We start from the raw sequence: 20,483 nt of genomic DNA, 5'->3' as shown, positions 1-20,483 counted from the left end.
CTTACCAACCAATCAGCAGGCAGGACCTTACCTAATCCATTACTTAGTCTGGTAATAATGAATAAGTTCTGTTACACAAGTCTGAATCAATATTTCATTCTCATGCAATCTGTCAGAAACGGCAGTGAGCTCTCCAAACGGCCTGTTTAAATGTATTTATAGAAACAAGCTCCCCAGTGTCCTGTGCCCTGGAAATGCCCCCAAATGCCCCTCATTGCCCCTAAATTGCCAGTGTCTGTGTCTCTGCTCGTCCATAGTGACCTAACAGTCCCAGAGGAGGTCATGCCAGCCCCAGCTACCCCTAGGTGATTGGTTTATTTCAGCTTCCTCTCCACCCTAACCAGGCCACCTCTCTCCCCTGATCCCCTGGTCTGGAGGAGGACTGGATGTCTTCTAGGTGCTTATTGTGCTCATGTTGTGGAAAATTGTCTTGTTAGCAGTCTCATTTCATGGGTCTCTAACAATTTCGTCTTTGTCTGTCCTGGTGGTGATTGTAGAGGTGATTGTAGGCTAAGCCTAAAGTAGTGTTTCTTGTCATTTTATCCTGGGCACGCACCATCTATGAATATACCATTTTTAGCTGAACATTAATTAGATACTAATTGTATGCCTCTGGTAAAGGCAACCAATTAATTGAAAGAGTCTTTGAATCATATTTCATCATTATTGTTAGACATATTTAATGGTACTAATTGGTTGAAATGACATTTTAAAGCCACCATCTTTCTTTTGGGGAATTGCCCTTAACTTCCACTATAGTCGTGACAATATGCACCACAGCCTTTCTGGCATTATGGCTTAATAGTGGTTTGTAAAGTGGGGTCGTGGGGAAATTGCAGTGGGGTTTGAATACCACTGAACATTACTAGGTGTACCAGGCTATTATGTGGTGGCATTTTATTGTTTTGGGCGACTTCAACACTATGCCCTGTGTAGTTAAGTATCATCATCATAACACTGTTCTCTTCCCTGTTCATGACCATAGAAAGATAACTAATTCGAATTATATGTTCATGACACTTTAATGCTGTGCCTGTGGAATGAAGTTGAGTCTCTTTAACGAAATGTCCTCGGGATTTTAATGAAGAGGGATTTCTCGGCTTAGTTGGAGAGTGATGCTCGACTCACAGTTGTTGCGAGCAGCTTCTTACCTTGTCTGTGGCCCAAGGGAATATATCATGGGCAGCCATCCATTCTGTAGGAGAAAGACTTCGCTGTTACACCCCTCCAATCAAAATAGAATGTGTGTGTGCTATCCAAGCGTAAGGTACGGTATGAATTAGGAATGGGAAGGCCGTCAGGTAGCCTTTACTTTAAACAAAAAAGTAATTGAAGGTTTCCTCGATCTTTGATATATTATTTACAACCCTGTCTATTTTTCTTTCAATTGGAAAAGGTTTGTGTGTGTGTGTGTGTGTCTGTGTGTGTCTGTGTGTGTGGTTGTCTGATATAGGGGTCTGTCTCCACAGTGAACTCACACTGCTCTGCAGATTGCCTGTCAGCCAGTGAGCTGAATGGGCCTGCAGCATCTGTTATCTCAAGTAATGCCACAGTCCGAATGCACGCACACACACACACACACACACACACATGCTCATTAAAACAGGCATATGAGCCCATGTTTAGACAGATTTGAAAAAAGGACAACATTCCAACTATGCCGTAGTGGAATCCTTTGTCCTGACTTTCCCTTCGGTGTTCCTCCATTAATTGTCAACAGTGTTACTGTGAATGTATCAGCTTGGCAGCCATATTGAAAGCTAAGCAATGCTTTCATGATTGGTTGTTATTTCTGCTTCTTCTGTACACATAGACAAGGGAACCTGAAAGAAGAACATGACAAAAACGAGAATGCTTTGGAACAAAATGATTGATGAGGTGAAATGTTAAGTTATTACACACACACACACACACACACACACACACACACACACACACACACACACACACACACACACACACACACACACACACACACACACACACACACACACACACACACACACACACACACACACACACGTCTGTCTCAGTCACAGGCTTTTTGGTAGCCCAGTGTGAAAGTCTGTCATAGATAAAGCAGTATTTTATCATCGTTGCTCAACTCGCTATGCCAAGAAACAGGGCTTTGCTAGCCAGGCAGAAACAGGGCTTAGCTAGCCAGGCAGAAACAGGGCTTTGCTAGCCAGGCAGAAACAGGGCTTAGCTAGCCAGGTAGAAACAGGGCTTAGCTAGCCAGGCAGAAACAGGGCTTAGCTAGCCAGGCAGAAACAGGGCTTAGCTAGCCAGGCAGAAACAGGCTATAGGCCTACTATCAACACAGTACATTTGTCATGTAATTTATTTGTTTTGTTGCAAGGTTCATTTCTCAATCACATAAAGGATATAGAGAAAGAAAAAACCTGTCGCAGTTCATAGTTTTCACCTCAGGTTGAAATATTTACTTAATTGTTTTCTCCCTCTCTCTTTCTTATCTTCCTTCTTCTTAGTCCCTCCATCTGACTCACCCTCTCTCTCTATTTCCCTATGGTGCTCCTCTTCCTCCACTCTCCTCTCCCTCTATTTCCCTATGGTGCTCCTCTTCCTCCACTCTCCTCTCCCTCTATTTCCCTATGGTGCTCCCCTTCCTCCACTCTCCTCTCCCTCTATTTCCCTATGGTGCTCCTCTTCCTCCACTCTCCACTCCCTCTATTTCCCTATGGTGCTCCTCTTCCTCCACTCTCCTCTCCCTCTATTTCCCTATGATTCTCCTCTTCCTCCACTCTCCTCTCCCTCTATTTCCCTATGATTCTCCTCTTCCTCCACTCTCCTCTCCCTCTATTTCCCTATGGTGCTCCTCTTCCTCCACTCTCCCCTCTCTCTATTTCCCTATGATTCTCCTCTTCCTCCACTCTCCTATCCCTCTATTTCCCTATGATTCTCCTCTTCCTCCACTCTCCTCTCCCTCTATTTCCCTATGATTATCCTCTTCCTCCACTCTCCTCTCTCTCTATTTCCCTATGGTGCTCCTCTTCCTCCACTCTCCTCTCTCTTTGTTTCCCTATGGTGCCCCTCTTACTGAACTGTTGGAACTAGAAGCACAAGCATTTAGCTAATGTGACCAATAAAATTTGATTTGATTTGATTACATGTATGTGTGTGTGAATCTACAGTTAACCATTCCTTGAGTTAGAGCCGCGCGATATGGCCAAAATATCATATCATGGTATTTTAAACAAATTGGATGGTATTTTACAGTATTTCATGTTTTCGAATAATAACAGTTCCAAATTTGCATGAACTTCTTATGGCTGCAGGGGCAGTATTGAGTAGCTTGGATGAAAGGTGCCCAGAGTAAATGGCCTGCTCCTCAGTCCCAGTTGCTAATATATGCATATTATTATTAGTATTGGATAGAAAACACTCTGACGTTTCTAAAACTGTTTGAATGATGTCTGTGAGTATAACAAAACTCATATGGCAGGCAAAAACCTGAGAAGAAATCCAAACAGGAAGTGAGAAATCTGAGGTTGGTCGATTTTCAACCCAGCCCCTATTGAATTCACAGTGGGATATAGATGAAGTTGCACTTCCTAGGGCTTCCACTAGATGTCAACCGTCTTTAGAAACTTGAATGAGGCTTCTACTGTGTTGTGGGGCTGAATACGAGCTGAATGAGTCAGGTTACTGGCAGAGAGCCATTTCCTGGTCATTTCCTGGCACATTTCACATGATATCGACCTGCGTTCCATGGCTTCTCTACACACAAAGGAATTCTCCGGTTGGAACGTTATTGAAGATTTATGATAAAAACATCCTAAAGATTGATTCTATACTTAGTTTGAAATGTTTCTAAGACTTGCAATATAACTTTTTGAAGTTTTTGTCCGAAGTTATGCGGGACCTGCACGAGCGTTTGGATTTGTATACCTGAGCCCTAACAAAAGTAGCTACTTGGACATAAATAATGGACATTATCGAGCAAATCAAGCATTTATTGTGGAACTAGGATTCCTGGGAGTGCATTCAGATGAAGATCATCAAATGGTAGTAGCAGGGTAGCCTAGTGGTTAGAGCGTTGGACTAGTAACCGGAAGGTTGCAAGTTCAAACCCCCGACTTGACAAGGTACAAATCTGTCGTTCTGCCCCTGAATAGGCAGTTAACCCACTGGTCCTAGGCCGTCATTGAAAATAAGAATTTGTTCTTAACTGACTTGCCTATTTAAATAAAAAGGTAAGGGAATCTTTACGTTATTTCTGGTTTCTGTTGACTCCAACCTGGCGGATAATTGTATTTATTTTCTGGGTGCCGTCTCAGATTATTGCATTGTTTGCTTTTTCCGTAAAGTTTTTTTGAAATCTGACACAGCGGTTGCATTAACTTAATTTTATCTCTATTTGTGCTTTTTGTGACTCCTCTCTTTGGCTGCAAAAATGGCTGTGTTTTTCTGTGGCTTGGTGGTGACCAAACATAATCGTTTGTGGTGCTATTTGAAATTGGACGCTGTGGTGGGGTTAACAACAATATTACCTTTAAAACGGTATAAGATACATGTATGTTCGAGGAATTTTAATTATGAGATTTCTGTTGTTTTGAACTTGGCGCCCTGCACTTTCACTGGCTGTTGTCATATCGATCCCGTTAACGGGATTGCAGCCCTAAGCATTAATGGTAGTGTGTGACTCTAGGTTGGCAACACATATATTCTAAGTGATTTCAAAAGGGCTTTCTCCATTCTCATTGTTTTATGCTGTTCATTTCATCTTCAACCAAAAATCATTTTCAGCATTTTTATCAATTTCTGCATTTCCTGTAGTCATTTGAGATCATTTCCACACTGCCACATGGGGCTGCACAATCTGGGCAAACAATCTAGGCCTTCTTTTTAACCAAATGTTGCAATTGTGATTTGGCTTGCGATTGAGAGCAAAACACTTGAGTGAATCATTCTATTCATGGAAATAGAATGATTATTCTAATTCTATTTTTTATTTTATTTCACCTTTATTTAACCAGTTAGGGCAGTTGAGAGCAAGTTCTCATTTACAACTGCGACCTGGCCAAGATAAAGCAAAGCAATGTGACACAAACAACAACACAGAGTTACACATGGAATAAACAAACATACAGTCAATAATACAATAGAGAAAGTCTATATACAGTGTGTGCAAATGAGGTAAGATAAGGGGGGTGAGGCAATAAATAGGCCATAGTGGCAAAAATGTTACAGTATGGCAAATTAAACACTGGGGTGATAGATGTGCAGAAGATGAGTGTGCAAGTAGCAGTACTGGGGTGCAAAGGAGCAAAATAAATAAAATAAATAACAATATCGTGCACATGCTACGGGTGGGTGCTGCTATGGTGACCAGTGAGCTGAGATAAGGCGGGGTTTTACCTAGCAATGACTTATAGATGACCCGGAGCCAGTGGGTTTGGCAACAGATATGAAGCGAGGGACAGCCAACGAGAGCATACAGGTCGCAGTGGTGGGTAGTATATGGGGCTTTGGTGACAAAACGGATGGCACTGTGATAGACTACATCCAATTTTCTGAGTAGAGTGTTGGAGGCTATTTTGTAAATGACATCGCTGAAGTCAGGGATCGGTAGGATAGTCAATTTTACTAGGGTATGTTTGGCAGCATGAGTGAAGGATGCTTTGTTGCGAAATAGGAAGCCGATTCTAGATTTAATTTTGGATTGGAGATGCTTAATGTAAGTCTGGAAGGAGAGTTTACAGTCTAACCAGACACCTAGGTATTTGTAATTGTCCACATATTCTAGATCAGAACCGTCCAGGGTAGTGATGCTGGACGGGCGGGTAGGTGCGGGCAGCGATCGGTTGAAGAGCATGCATTTAGTTTTGCTTGCATTTAAGAGCAGTTGGAGGCCATGGAAGGAGAGTTGTATGGCATTGAAGCTCGTCTGGAGGTTAGTTAATACAGTTCCCAAAGAAGTGCCAGAAGTATACAGAATGGTGTCGTCTGCGTAGAGGTGGATCAGAGAATCACTAACAGCAAGAGCGGCATCATTGATGTATACAGAGAAGAGAGACGGCCCGAGGTCTGAACCCTGTGGCACCCCCATAGAGACTGCCAGAGGTCCAGAGGTATAGGTAGAATATAATTGTGGGCACTTTTAATACAGTGTTGTTTGACATGACAACGAATGAAAATGCCAGGGAGGAGTTATTGTGACAGGGTAGGAACTAATGTGTTGATAAGTGTTTCCTAGGAGACCTTATAATATTTGGTTACATTTAATGTGCTACTTCATGTAGCTAACATATTCATGCTTTGCATATTCCTCTTTGATTTAGAAGATACTGTTGCACAAACAACATGATGATTTAGGTCTAAACCATCACTGGTATTATCAGACAGTATAGCTAATTACGTTTGCTCTGATTCAGTACATTTATTAACTAGCTAGCCAGCTAAAGAGCGATTAGCATTAGAGGCTAACACAATTTAGTCCCAACTTGCTAATAAAAATACAAACTAGCTGTTTGCAGATATAAGAAACAGAAAACAATAGTGTAATTATAAAACACTAGTGAATTTATATAAAGAAGCAAAGTGAAAACAGCATCGTTGTCATCAACATTGTTGCATGTGCTACATTGACCATGCAGACTGAACACGTGTCCCCTGGTCGAGGAACAACAAATGCGCTCCTTAAGTGACAGGGGGCGGGGCTAGGTCTGTGTGGAAAGCTGCATGGAGAGAGAGATGACTCAAGTAGCGAAGTAAACTATAAAAATGGATGTTACACACGGCGTATCACATTTAACAAACCAAACATTCAAATACCGTTATAGAAGGTAAAGTAAAAACCCAAGCCGGTCCGTGCATCAATACCGGTATATCGTAGAATACGGTGTAGCACCAGGTCCTACCTTGAGAAAAGAACCGTATTGGTTTGACTCCTTGACTACCCATTTGAACTGTATTCTGGGTAACCAGACTAATAAATGTTGTTGTGGGTGGCACTTCTAACATCACCCATTGGTCTCATTGTTGAATAGCAGAATTACTGTATATGCAGCAATAATACGATGCTGTTCTGATTTCTGTAAAGTAGAGGTCTTGGGTTACTGTGAAGTGTACACTTGTCAAAGTGCTGGCTTTGACTCCTGTGAAGTGTACACTTGTCTCCACTCAGCTTGACTCTTCTGCACCAGATGTTGGCATGAGCTGAACATCTCTTTTGCGTTCGTAAGTTTGCTTTCCATCAGTAATTGTAGCACACACACACACACACACACACACACACACACACACACACACACACACACACACACATATATATATATACACACACACACACACACACACACACACACACACAAACAAACAGTAGCTTCTGCCTCTGTCTCTCCCATTTCGTCACAAGAGTTGCACTCATCTAGAAAAGCGTTATTGCGATGGTGAAAAGAGCCTAATCATTTGTGAGCAGTGTAATCACCTCTGGAGCATTAAGTTACACTATCTGATGTAGGAGGCGTGTCTGTGAACCCATTCAGACATCCCTGTCTGTAATGTGGCGATGAACAGACAGGATATTGGCATCCTGATGAAGCAGTACAGCCAAAGTGGGAACATTTGTCCTCCAGGTTCCAGTTTCAAAGGTTTAAGAAATCATTTAGATGTTTCTGAAGGTTTCTGAGAAGCCCTAGTTTATAAACTAGTTGGTGGGACTATCACTAACTGTTTTGATCTCATGATGGTCAGTTATTTACAGTTATCTAGGGTCATCTGTTATCTGTAGTGGTTCATATGAGCAATTACATTATACTCCACTTAGCCTTTAAAATGACAAACTAATGAAGAGGAGAATTATTGTAGCTGCGGAGCACAGAGAAGGTTAAAATGGTAATGTATGCAGGGTGGCATTTCCCAGCTCCACCGTGTGCCCCCGTGGGTCCTCCATTCTGCACGAGAGTCATATGAGAAAAGGCTAACGTTGATTAGCCTCAGGGAAACTACCTCTAACCCGCAGCCTGCGCTCTGACTGCCTAATGTGGAGGTGGGAATGTGAAATAATAGTGAATTATATTATGTGATATGAATGAAATCAAACCCAGTGGCCACCAATGGGAGGAGTGAAGAGGAGGAACTGAGGAGAAATGTGAGATGCTAATGTGGGCTTGGTTGGTTATTCTGTGTGGGTCACGGACCTATGTTGAAGAAGGGAGAGAAAGATGAGAGACATGAGAGAAAAATATATACACACCTCTCGCTCTCACCCTCCCTCTGCATCCGTTCCAGACAGCGTTGGAGCCTGGTTAGTCCCACTGGGTTTCAGGGAGATACCTCTGGGACAGTCGCTTAACATTTTTGGGCCGTCTGAAGTGCTTGCTGTAAAATCAGGTCTCTCTCCCTCAATGTTGGCACCATGGCAACACAACAATGAGGCTGAAGTGTGGTAGAGTCATTGAGCTTCACCGCACCAGAAGTACTCGGAAAAAGTGTATTTTTAGAGAGCAGCCTTTTAACAGGCTTGTCTTGAGAAATGCAATTATCTGAGCTACTGTATGTTTGGGTGATAACACGCGTGGTGGAATAACTTCTCTTGTCAAAGTAGACCCTCCTTTCTTTTCCCATATCTCCTCCTCTCCTCTCCTCTCCTCTCTCCCTCTCTTCATCTTAGACACCCTGCTCCTCCTCTCCTCTCTCCCTCTCTTCATCTTAGACACCCTGCTCCTCCTCTCCTCTCTCTTCATCTTAGAGACCGTGCTCCTCCTCTCCTCTCCTCTCCTCTCCTCTCCTCTCTCTTCATCTTAGAGACTCTCCTCTCCTCTCCTCTCCTCTCCTCTCTCTTCATCTTAGAGACCCTCCTCTCCTCTCCTCTCCTCTCCTCTCCTCTCCTCTCCTCTCCTCTCCTCTCCTCTCCTCTCCTCTCCTCTCCTCTCCTCTCCTCTCCTCTCTCTTCATCTTGGAGACTCTCCTCTCCTCTCCTCTCCTCTCCTCTCCTCTCCTCTCCTCTCTCTTCATTTTAGAGACTCTCCTCTCCTCTCCTCTCCTCTCCTCTCCTCTCCTCTCCATCTTAGAGACCCTGCACTTCTCTCCTCTCTTCTCCTCTCCTCTCCTCTCCTCTCCTCTCCTCTCCTCTCCTCTCCTCTCCTCTCCTCTCCTCTCCTCTCCTCTCCTCTCCTCTCATCTTAGAGACCCTGCTCTCCTCTCCTCTCCTCTCCTCTCCTCTCCTCTCCTCTCCTCTCCTCTCTCTTCATCTTAGAGACTCTCCTCTCCTCTTCTCTTCTCTCCTCTCCTCTCCTCTCTCTTCATCTTAGAAACCCTGCTCCTCCTCTCCTCTCTCCCTCTCTTCATCTTAGAGACCCTGCTCCTTATTTCATCTCCTCTCCTCTCCTCTCTCTTCATCTTAGAGACCCTGCTCCCCCTCTCCTCTTTCCCTCTCTTCATCTTAGAGACCCTGCTCCCCCTCTCCTCTTTCCCTCTCTTCATCTTAGAGACCCTGCTTCCCCTCTCCTCTTTCTCTATCTTCATCTTAGAGACCCTGCTCCCCCTCTCCTCTCTCCCTCTCTTCATCTTAGAGACCCTTCATCCTCCTCTCCTCTCTCCCTCTCTTCATCTTAGAGACCCTGCTCCTCCTCTCCTCTCTCTCTCTCTTCATCTTAGAGACCCTGCTCCTCCTCTCCTCTCTCCCTATCTTCATCTTAGAGACCCTGTCTCCTCTCTCCTCTCCTCTCTCCACTCTCCTCTCCCCTCTCTCCCGTGTCCTCTCTCCTGTCTCCTCTCTCATCTCTCCTCTCTTCTTCTCCCTTCCTCTCTCCACCCCACTCTTCCTCTCTCCTCTCTTCTTCTCTCCTCTCCTCTCCACTCTGCCACTCTTCCACTCTTCCTTTCTCCTCTCCTCTCCTCTCTCCTCTCTCCTCTCTTCCTCCTCTCCTCTCTCCTCTCTTCCTCCTCTCCTCTCTCCTCTACTCTCTAATCTCACCTCCTCTCTCCTCTCCTCTCTCATCTCTCCTCTCCTCTCTCCTCTCTCAACCTCTCTTCCTCTCCTTCTCTCTTCCTCTCTCTTCTGCTCTCCTTTCTACATTTTTCCTCTCTACTTTTCCACTCTTCCTGTCTCCTCTCTCCTCTCCTCTCTCCACTCTCCTCTCTCCTCTCTCCTGTGTCCTCTCTCCTGTCTCCTCTCATCTCTCCTCTCTTCCTCTCCTCCTCTCTCCTCTCTTCCTCCCTTCCTCTCTCCTCTCCACTCTTCCTCTTTCCTCTCTTCTCCTCTCTTCTTCTCTCCTCTTCTCTCCTCTCCTCTCCACTCTTCCACTCTTCCTCTCGCCTCTCTTCTCATCTCCTCACTCCTCTCTTCCTCCTCTCCTCTCTTCCTCCTCTCCTCTCTTCCTCCCTTCCTCACTCCTCTCTTCTCCTCTCTTCCTCTCCTCTCCTCTCCTCCACTCTTCCTCTCGCCTCTCTTCTCATCTCCTCTCTCCTCTCTTCCTCCTCTCCTCTCTTCCTCTCTTCACTTATCTCTCCTCCTCTATCCTCTCATCTCTCATCTCCTCTCCTCTCGTCTCTCTCTCCTCCCATCTCTCTTCCTCTCTTCCTCTCTCTTCTCCTCTCCTTTCTACACTTCCCTCTCTCTACTTTTCCACTCTTCCTCTCTCCTCTCTCCTCTCCTCTCCTCTCTCCTCTCTCCTCTCTCCTCTCTTCCTCTCTTCCTCTCTCCTCTCTTCCTCCCTTCCTCCCTTCCTCTCTCCTCTCTACTCTTCCTCTCTCCTCTCTTCTCCTCTCTTCTCTCCTCTCCTCTCCTCTTCACTCCTCCTCTCTTCATCCCTTCCCTCTCCTCTCCTCTCCACTCTTCCACTCTCCTCCTCTCCTCTCCTCTCTTCATCCTCTCCTCTCTCCTCTCTTCCTCCTCTCCTCTCTTCCTCTCCTCACTCATCTCTCCTCCTCTCTCCTCTCCTCCTCTCCTCCTCTCTCCTCTCCTCCTCTCTCCTCTCCATCTTTTCCTCTGTTATCTAATCATGTTCAATCTCCTCTCCTCTCCTTTGGTCTAGAGGATGTAAGTAAAAAGATAGGAGTGCAATATTTTTAATGCTATGTTCCTATACTTTTCATTATTCTACTGGCTTTCAACCCAGAGGCTTTGTCCTATTGGTCTCTCTTGTATCTTCTTCCTGACCTGCATAATGGACCTGTTGCTCCAAGGTTTGTTTCCTCCTCTGTGACTCAGCCATGGAGAATATGAATGCAACGGCCTTATAAACTGAGCACCATTAACTTAACCAAACACCTAGAGCAGATTTTGAAAGACGGTGCACTGTGATCAACCAGATGTTCAACAGACTCACTAGATCTCCCCGTCGGTATGTTGGATAAAGTTCTGATAACAGGTGTTCATCCTGGCACTGTGGAGTCAGACATGACCAGATCCCCTCCTATCTACTCTTTCTGTGCAATGTTGCATTATGGGTAGGTGCCAGAGCTAGAGAATAAGGCAGATGTTGCTATGGTGACCATGGAACATCTGTCTGGAGCTACTAAATGGGCTGGTAATGTTTTCACAACCTTTTCACCAGCCGGTGAGAGAGAGAGAGCCTGCTCTCAGGGAGAGATGGAGTGCAAAAGTGGCCCCTTTAGAAAATGTGTTTATTTTGTTCAATTAGGTACATTACAATTTTCCCTTTGTTAAATAAATGGTTTGTTTTGAAAGTCAGTGCAGTTGGACAGGTGTGGTCTGATGTCTAATACGTGGTACATTGGATCAAAGGGATTCATTGAAGGGTTATTCCATGTGAAAATGAGACAAAAATGTCCAACAACAACAAAACATTTCCTTTCTATTGTTGGGAGAATCTAGAACACAGAGAGGCCTTTACTCTAGTCTTGTGCCACATGCCAGACCTCTAGATTCCCCTCTATAGGAGACACATGGCTATTACAAGAGACTACCTGTACTCTGACACAAGCTGGCACATGAAAAGGGCACAGGACAAAGCAGATAAATGACAGATGACTATTTGGTGTTGCCATTGTATTCCACCATCAGGGACCACATGATTTGAGACATAACACAATGAATCTTGAAAACAGAGCAAGGGACCCAATGTTGGCAGATATAATTTATAGTACGAACACAGCATTGATCCCTTATGATATAAAACTGAAAGGGAAACACAATTGAGTGACACATTCTTTGAAATGGCCATCATGAATCCAGTAAAATGCTGACTTCAGTTCAGTCTGACACCCAGAAACAGACTGATACCAACACAGCTATCACCTTGGACACATGAACCCAGATCAATGTAAACTGAGTAGCACCAGAGGGATTCCTTGTCTCTGTCTTACTGCCTGTTAGATCCTTCTATTGTTCTCTGTCTTACTGCATGTTAGATCCTTCTATTGTTCTCTGTATTACTGCCTGTTAGATCCTTCTATTGTTCTCTGTCTTACTGCCTGTGAGATCCTTCTATTGTTCTCTGTCTTACTGCCTGTTAGATCTTTCTATTGTTCTCTCTCACTGTCTGTTAGGTTATTCTATTGTTCTCTCTCTTACTGTCTGTTAGGTTCTTCTATTGTTTTCTGTCTTACTGCCTGTTAGATCCTTCTATTGTTCTCTGTCTTACTGCCTGTTAGATCCTTCTATTGTTCTCTGTCTTACTGCCTGTTAGATCCTTCTATTGTTCTCTGTCTTACTGCCTGTTAGATCCTTCTATTGTTCTCTGTATTACTGCCTGTTAGATCCTTCTATTGTTCTCTGTCTTACTGCCTGTTAGATCCTTCTATTGTTCTCTGTATTACTGCCTGTTAGATCCTTCTATTGTTCTCTGTCTTACTGCCTGTGAGATCCTTCTATTGTTCTCTGTCTTACTGTCTGTTAGATCCTTCTGTTGTTCTCTGTCTTACTGTCTGTTAGATCCTTCTATTGTTCTCTGTCTTACTGCCTGTTAGATCCTTCTATTGTTCTCTGTCTTATTGCCTGTTAGATCCTTCTATTGTTCTCTGTCTTACTGCCTGTTAGATCCTTCTATTGTTCTCTGTCTTACTGTCTGTTAGATCCTTCTATTGTTCTCTGTCTTACTGTCTGTTAGGTCCTTCTATTGTTCTCTGTCTTACTGCCTGTTAGGTCTGTTAGTCTGGCACTAGATCTCAATACTTTTACTTAACAGCCAGATGGCACTGCCAAGAAAGACCTCTCAGCAGCCAATTAAAGCCTGCCTGAAGCTAAATTGCTGAACCAAAAAAAATGCAACATTAAAATATCAATAGATATCATTATTTCTTCATTGTGTCCATCTCCCCTCAGACAAACACTATCAGAATATACCAGTGGCAGTCGGTATTTAAGATGAGGGAGGACAATATATATTTTTATGAGCATGGCCTTATTTCTATTGTAGCATATTGGATTTTATTTTAACTAAGCAAGTCAGTAAAGAACAAATTCTTATTTTCAATGACAGCCTAGGAACAGTGGGTAACTGCCTTGTTCAGGCAGAATGGCAGATTTGTACCTTGTCAGCTCTGGGATTTGATCTTCCAACCTTTCAGTTACAAGTCCAACCCTCTAACCACTTGCTACCTGCTGCCTGTCATTCACATTCCATTCACCTAGCGCAATGTAACAGCAATAGGTTTAGGCTACTACATGATGCTCTAATTATCCCCATACCCATCATGAGGTTGCTACAACCTAGCCTATGAATTGAAGTTTTGAAGTGCAAAGGTTGCAAGAAATTAGAGTAATTGGATGACAGACAGAGACACATTAAATACCTCCTTGCACACTCTTGCCTTCATCTAGCGGATCTAGGGTGTTGTAATTAGTCCAACAGTTGCAAACAGTTTCCTTTGGACAGATTCAAGTATGTTTATCCCCATTTTGTTCTGTTTAATATATTTTTTTTCAACAGAATGAATATACCACTGATCGGACGCGAATGTAACCGGTGCTATACTGCACCGCTGTAACACTGCATTGTGTTGGTTGATTGAGACTATAGACGTGGACTTTGGAGATCAGGTAGTTTTAATCAAGCAGAACTGACTCTGCATCCAAAAGGAAAAAAAACATTTGTAGACCACATATGTTCTGAATCGTCGCCTCTTTCTCTCTCAGTGCATCAAAATGATTTTTGAATTCAAAAATTAATACAGTCTCTCCTTATTATACATAACATATTTTACATAGATAAAACCACATACCTGCATCCAAAAGGAAATAAAACATTTGTAGAGCACATATGTTCTGAGAATCGTCGCCTCTTTCTACAACAGATGCACAATAGGAGGGACTGGGATCATTCGAGGAGCTAGCCATCGTTCACACATACAATAGCCTGCTAATACCTTAGCTAGCTATTAACCACATGTTGAATTCAGAATACTGATATCATCCTAAAAAGTACAATTACAAGTGCATCTTAACAATACCATCCACTTATGAGTAACCTCTAAATATACATCATTATTCATGAACAGAACACTGTGTGTATTACTTTGTACCTAAAAGAATCAAACTTTTCTGAAGACAGAAAAAGCGTGCCTACCTCTCTCAGTGCATCAAAATGATTTGAGCACGAGCACGCAGGGCAAAACGTAAGTACACACTCCCCTTCTCCCAGGATGCAGGCATGCATAATAACAAATCAACACATTAATATATGAACCTGGTGTAACGGTTTTCTTGTGTCGAAGGAGAGGCGGACCAAAACGCAGCGTGGTTATTATTCATGGTTCTTTAATAAAGAAACTATACATGAATAGCTAACATAGCATCCCTCTCTGCATTTGCTAGGTATATGAAAGTGAACGTTAAAAGAAATATGACATATAGTTTACTCTCTCTGTCTCTTTCTCGCTCTCTTCGATTATAATCACAGCCGTATATATTCCCCCCCCCAAGCAGACACATCGATGGCTCTGAACAAACTTTATTTGACTCTTTGCAAACTGGAAACCACATATCCTGAGGTTGCATTCATTGTAGCTGGGGATTTTAACAAGGCTAATCTGAAAACAAGACTCCCTAAATTGTATCAGCATGTCGATTGCGCAACCAGGGCTGGTAAAACCTTGGATCATTGCTATTCTAACTTCCACGACGCATATAAGGCCCTACCCCGCCCTCCTTTCGGAAAAGCTGACCACGACTCCATTTTGTTGCTCCCTGCCTACAGACAGAAGCTAAAACAAGAAGCTCCTGCGCTCAGGTCTGTTGAACGCTGGTCCGACCAATCTGATTCCACGCTCCGAGACTGTTTCCATCACGTGGACTGGGATATGTTCCGCACTGCATCCAACAACAACATTGACGAATCCGCTGATTCGGTGAGCGAGTTCATTAGAACGTGCATTGAAGATGTCGTTCCCATAGCAACGATTAAAACATTCCCAAACCAGAAACTGTGGATTGATGGCAGCATTCGCGTAAAACTGAAAGCGAGAACCACTGCTTTTAACCAGGGCAAGGTGACCGAAAACATGACCGAATACAAACAGTGTAGCTATTCCCTCCGCAAGGCAATCAAACAAGCTAAGCGTCAGTATAGAGACAAAGTAGAGTCACGGACAAAGGATGACAAAGTCACAGACCAGGATGCCTTGCTCCCAGGCAGACTAAATAACTTTTTTTGCCCGCTTTGAGGACAATACAGTGCCACTGACACGGCCCGCAACCAAAACATGCGGACTCTCCTTCACTGCAGCTGACTTGAGTAAAACATTTAAACGTGTTAACCCTCGCAAGGCTGCAGGCCCCGACGGCATCCCCAGCCGCGCCCTCAGAGCATGCGCTGACCAGCTGGCTGGTGTGTTTACAGACATATTCAATCAATCCTTATCCCAGTCTGCTGTTCCCACATGCTTCAAGAGGGCCACCATTGTTCCTGTTCCCAGGAAAGCTAAGGTAACTGAGCTAAACGACTACCGCCCCGTAGCACTCACTTCCGTCATCATGAAGTGCTTTGAGAGACTAGTCAAGGACCATATCACCTCCACCCTACCTGATGTAACGGATGTGAAATGGCTAGCTAGTTAGCGGTGGTGCGCGCTAAATAGCATTTCAATCAGTGACGTCACTTGCTCTGAGACCTTGAAGTAGTGGTTCCCCTTGCTCTGCAAGGGCCGCGGCTTTTGTGGAGCGATGGGTACCGATGCTTTGTGGGTGACTGTTGTTGATGAATCTCAACCACACTGCACACTGCCCTAACCCATCTGGACAAGAGGAATACCTTTGTGAGAATGCTGTTCATCGACTACAGCTCTGCATTTAACACCATAGTACCCTCCAAACTCGTCATCAAGCTCGAGACCCTGGGTCTCGACCCCGCCCTGTGCAACTGGGTACTGGACTTCCTGACGGGCCGCCCCCAAGTGGTGAGGGTAGGTAACAACATCTCCACCCCGCTGATCCTCAACACTGGGGCCCCACAAGGGTGCGTTCTGAGCCCTCTCCTGTACTCCCTGTTCGGCCACGACTGCGTAGCCAAGCACGCATCCAACTCAATCATTAAGTTTGCGGAAGACACTACAGTGGTAGGCTTGATTACCAACAATGCCTACAGGGACGAGGTGAGGGCCCTCGGAGTGTGGTGTCAGGAAAATAACCTCACACTCAACATCAACAAAACAAAGGAGATGATTGTGGCTTTCAGGAAACAGCAGAGGGAGCACCCCCCTATCCACATCGATGAGACAGTAGTGGAGAGGGTAGTAAGTTTTAAGTTCCTCGGCGTACACATCACAGACAAACTGAATTGGTCCACCCACACAGACAGCATCGTGAAGAAGGCGCAGCATCGCCTCTTCAACCTTAGGAGGCTAAATAAATTTGGCTTGTCACCAAAAGCTCTCACAAACTTCGATGAAGAAGGCTGCACAGTACTGTCTTTTATCGATGGCGGTTATGATATCGTTTAGGACCTTGAGCGTAGCTGAGGTGCACCCATGACCAGCTCGGAAACCAGATTGAATAGTGGAGAAGGTACGGTGGGATTCGAAATGGTCTGTGATCTGTTTATTAACTTGACTTTTGAAGATTTTATAAAGGCAGGGCAGGATGGATATACAGTGGGGAGAACAAGTATTTGATTCACTGCCGATTTTGCAGGTTTTACTCCTTACAAAGCATGTAGATGTATGTAATTTTTATCATAGGTACACTTCAACTGTGAGAGACGGAATCTAAAACAAAATCCAGAAAATCACATTGTATGCTTTTTAAGTAATTAATTTGCATTTTATTGCATGACATAAGTATTTGATACATCAGAAAAGCAGAACTTAATATTTGGTACAGAAACCTTTGTTTGCAATTACAGAGATCATGTGTTTCCTGTAGTTCTTGATCAGGTTTGCACACACTGCAGCAGGGATTTTGGCCCACTCCTCCATACAGACCTCCAGATCCTTCAGGTTTCGGGGCTGTCGCTGTGCAATACGGACTTTCAGCTCCCTCCAACGATTTTATATTGGGTTCAGGTCTGGAGACTGGCTAGGCCACTCCAGGACCTTGAGATGCTTCTTACGGAGCCACTCCTTAGTTGCCCTGGCTGTGTGTTTCGGGTCGTTGTCAAGCTGGAAGACCCAGCCATGACCCATCTTCAATGGTCTTACTGAGGGAAGGAGGTTGTTGGCCAAGATCTCGCGATACATGGCCCCATCCATGCTCCCCTCAATACGGTGCAGTCGTCTTGTCCCCTTTGCACCTCCATGCTTCACGATTTGGATGGTGTTCTTGTGGTTGTACTCATCCTTCTTCTTCATCCAAACACTGCGAGTGGAGTTTAGACCAAAAAGCTCTATTTTTGTCTCATCAGACCACATGACCTTCTCCCATTCCTCCTCTGGATCATCCAGATGGTCATTGGCAAACTTCAGACGGGCCTGGACATGCGCTGGCTTGAGCAGGGGGACCTTGCGTGCGCTGCAGGATTTTAATCCATGACAGCGTAGTGTGTTACTAATGGTTTTCTTTGAGACTGTGGTCCCAGCTCTCTTCAGGTCATTGACCAGGTCCTGCCATGTAGTTCTGGGCTGATCCCTCACCTTCCTCATGATCATTGATGCCCCACGAGGTGAGATCTTGCTTGGAGCCCCAGACCGAGGGTGATTGACCGTCATCTTGAACTTCTTCCATTTTCTAATAATTGAGCCAACAGTTGTTGCCTTCTCACCAAGCTGCTTGTCTATTGTCCTGTAGCCCATCCCAGCCTTGGGCAGGTCTTTATCCCTGATGTCCTTACACAGCTCTCTGGTCTTGGCCATTGTGGAGAGGTTGGAATCTGTTTGATTGAGTGTGTGGACAGGTGTCTTTTATACAGGTAACGAGTTCAAACAGGTGCAGTTAATACAGGTAATGAGTGGAGAACAGGAGGGATTCTTAAAGAAAAATGAACAGGTTTGTGAGAGCCGGAATTCTTACTGGTTGGTAGGTGATCAAATACTTATGTCATGCAATAAAATGCTAATTAATCTGGATTTGGGTGAAGGAGAAGTGGTAGGGCAGGGGGTTCCGTAGGTTTTGTTTTGTAGTCAATGTATACAGAGGAGGGCGGAAGCAAGCTGTCCTCCGTCTACACCATGGTGCAAACAGTGTATTTTAATTAATTATTTGGTGACGTGAATATATTTAGTTTAAAGTGATAACTTTTTAGATGTTTCGCTATTTTATTTATTTCTGAAATTCAATGAGGATGATGGCCCTCCCCGTCCTCCTCTGAGGAGCCTCCAATGGAATAAACCCACTGGGCACACACACTCTCTCTCTCTCTCTCTCTCTCTCCCTGCAGGTTGACAGGACAGAGGTGATCCGTAGCTCCATAAGCCCCACCTTTTCTAAAGTCTTCACCGTGGACTTCTACTTTGAGGAAGTACAGCGGCTACGTTACGAGCTCTATGACATCAGCAGCAATCACAACGGCATCAAGGAGGCTGACTTTCTGGGGGCCATGGAGTGCACACTGGGACAGGTGTGTTCTCACGGCAATGCCACATTAACTCCGACACGCTATCTCTGACACAATGCTAAGTGCTAAGTGCTAATGCTGGACGAGCTGAACTTAGAGACCATTAAAAGCAGTTAGCAGAGGCTTTTTAGTAGACCCAGTGAGACTGTTTACTCAAGAAAGACAACACCTACCTCTCACCCTCCCTCTCTGCACGGGTCATTTCCTGTAACGTAAAAAAACAAGCGAGTTAAGTGGTTTAGTGGCAGTTGGTCGGGCAGTGTAGCGTGTTTTTATATCAACCCTTTTCACCGGCAAAAAGGAGCTCTCTGTAACGTTTGCATACAGTCAGTCTCCAATAAAATTACATGCCACGTGCAAATAGCGATAAGGCACGTAATGAAATAATCCCACAGACTTGCATTAAGAGTGTTTTGCTACATGCAGCTGTCGGCTGAAACAGTTGGCGTCCAGTACGCCAGCGGGCCTGGAATGTTTGAGCCTTCTGAGCCTCTCTCTGGTATTATTGTGTGTCTATGCCAACAGCAAATGATTCTTCCCCACCACTGCTGACACATGGTTCATAGGCCCTGCTATCTTCATCTAGTTGTACTGAGGAATTCTCCAGAAACTAATTTTATGTGTTATGAATTGCAGTATTTAGTTTGAGTTTGATCCAAGTTTCAAAGTACCACTCTCTGCCTCCCTCTCCCCCCCCCCCCCCCCCCTCTCTCTCTCTCTCTCTCTCTCTCTCTCTCTCTCTCTCTCTCTCTCTCTCTCTCTCTCTCTCTCTCTCTCTCTCTCTCTATCTCTCTGTCTTTTCCCTCTGACTCCTGGGAGATGTTCATATGGATGAGCTGTTCATTTTGTTCCACTCTGTTGTATCTACAAGGAGACGGTGGGACTGTGGGCACATCTGCAAATAAGAGGCATCATTTAGAAACACCTTATATTGTGAATAGGATTCGCCAAGGGTTTTTACTGTATTTCTACAGTTTGACTTCATATTTTATTCTCAAAATCATCCAATATACCTACTGTACCATGCAAAAATTCCAGCATTGAGAATTTACTGAGAGGGCTTTGAACCTTTACAAAGACTCTCACATTGCATCTTACTTGCATAATGTGGAAAGCCTCACAGCATCCAATTATTTTATGGCATCTTTCCAGCATGTGTTTATGGCAAAACTTCTCATCAGAACTCCCCAACCTCACCCTATACAACCACACTCTCTTTTCCTTCAGACATTTGTGCAAAACTCTTCATTTTTTTCTTTCTTTATTTTTGACTGCCGGTGATTCCCTCGTCCCAGTTTCCCCTCTCTGGTTCTCCTGAGTTGCTGTGTTGTTGATGTGAGGCACCGAGTCAGGGGAGTCTCACCTCTTATCTCTCTCCAAACAGATTGTGTCCCAGAGGAAGCTCACCAAACCACTGCTCAAACAGGGCAGCACAGTGAGCAAGTCCTTCATCATGGTAAGGCTCCTGTCTGTCACCTAGCTCCCTCTCTCTCTCTCTAGCTTTCTGTCTGTCTGTCTGTCTGTCTGTCTGTCTGTCTGTCTGTCTGTCTGTCTGTCTGTCTAAAGCAC

General features: G+C 44.5%; 1 protein-coding gene across 2 annotated transcripts in view; it reads left to right on the top strand.

Annotated features, from left to right (window-relative positions):
* Positions 1-20,483, top strand: part of LOC110534068 (copine-4) — an 81,999-nt gene that overhangs the window by 24,479 nt on the left and 37,037 nt on the right. For both annotated transcript variants that reach the window (XM_036966594.1, XM_036966592.1), the window contains exons 3-4: positions 18,738-18,917; positions 20,299-20,370. In XM_036966594.1, coding sequence (XP_036822489.1) covers positions 18,738-18,917; positions 20,299-20,370 — 252 coding nt within the window. The remainder of the gene's footprint in view (positions 1-18,737; positions 18,918-20,298; positions 20,371-20,483) is intronic.

Source organism: Oncorhynchus mykiss, chromosome 3, assembly GCF_013265735.2.
Source record: "Oncorhynchus mykiss isolate Arlee chromosome 3, USDA_OmykA_1.1, whole genome shotgun sequence".
NCBI classification, from domain to species: Eukaryota; Metazoa; Chordata; class Actinopteri; order Salmoniformes; family Salmonidae; genus Oncorhynchus; species Oncorhynchus mykiss.
This window is presented reverse-complemented; position numbering and strand designations above follow the sequence as displayed.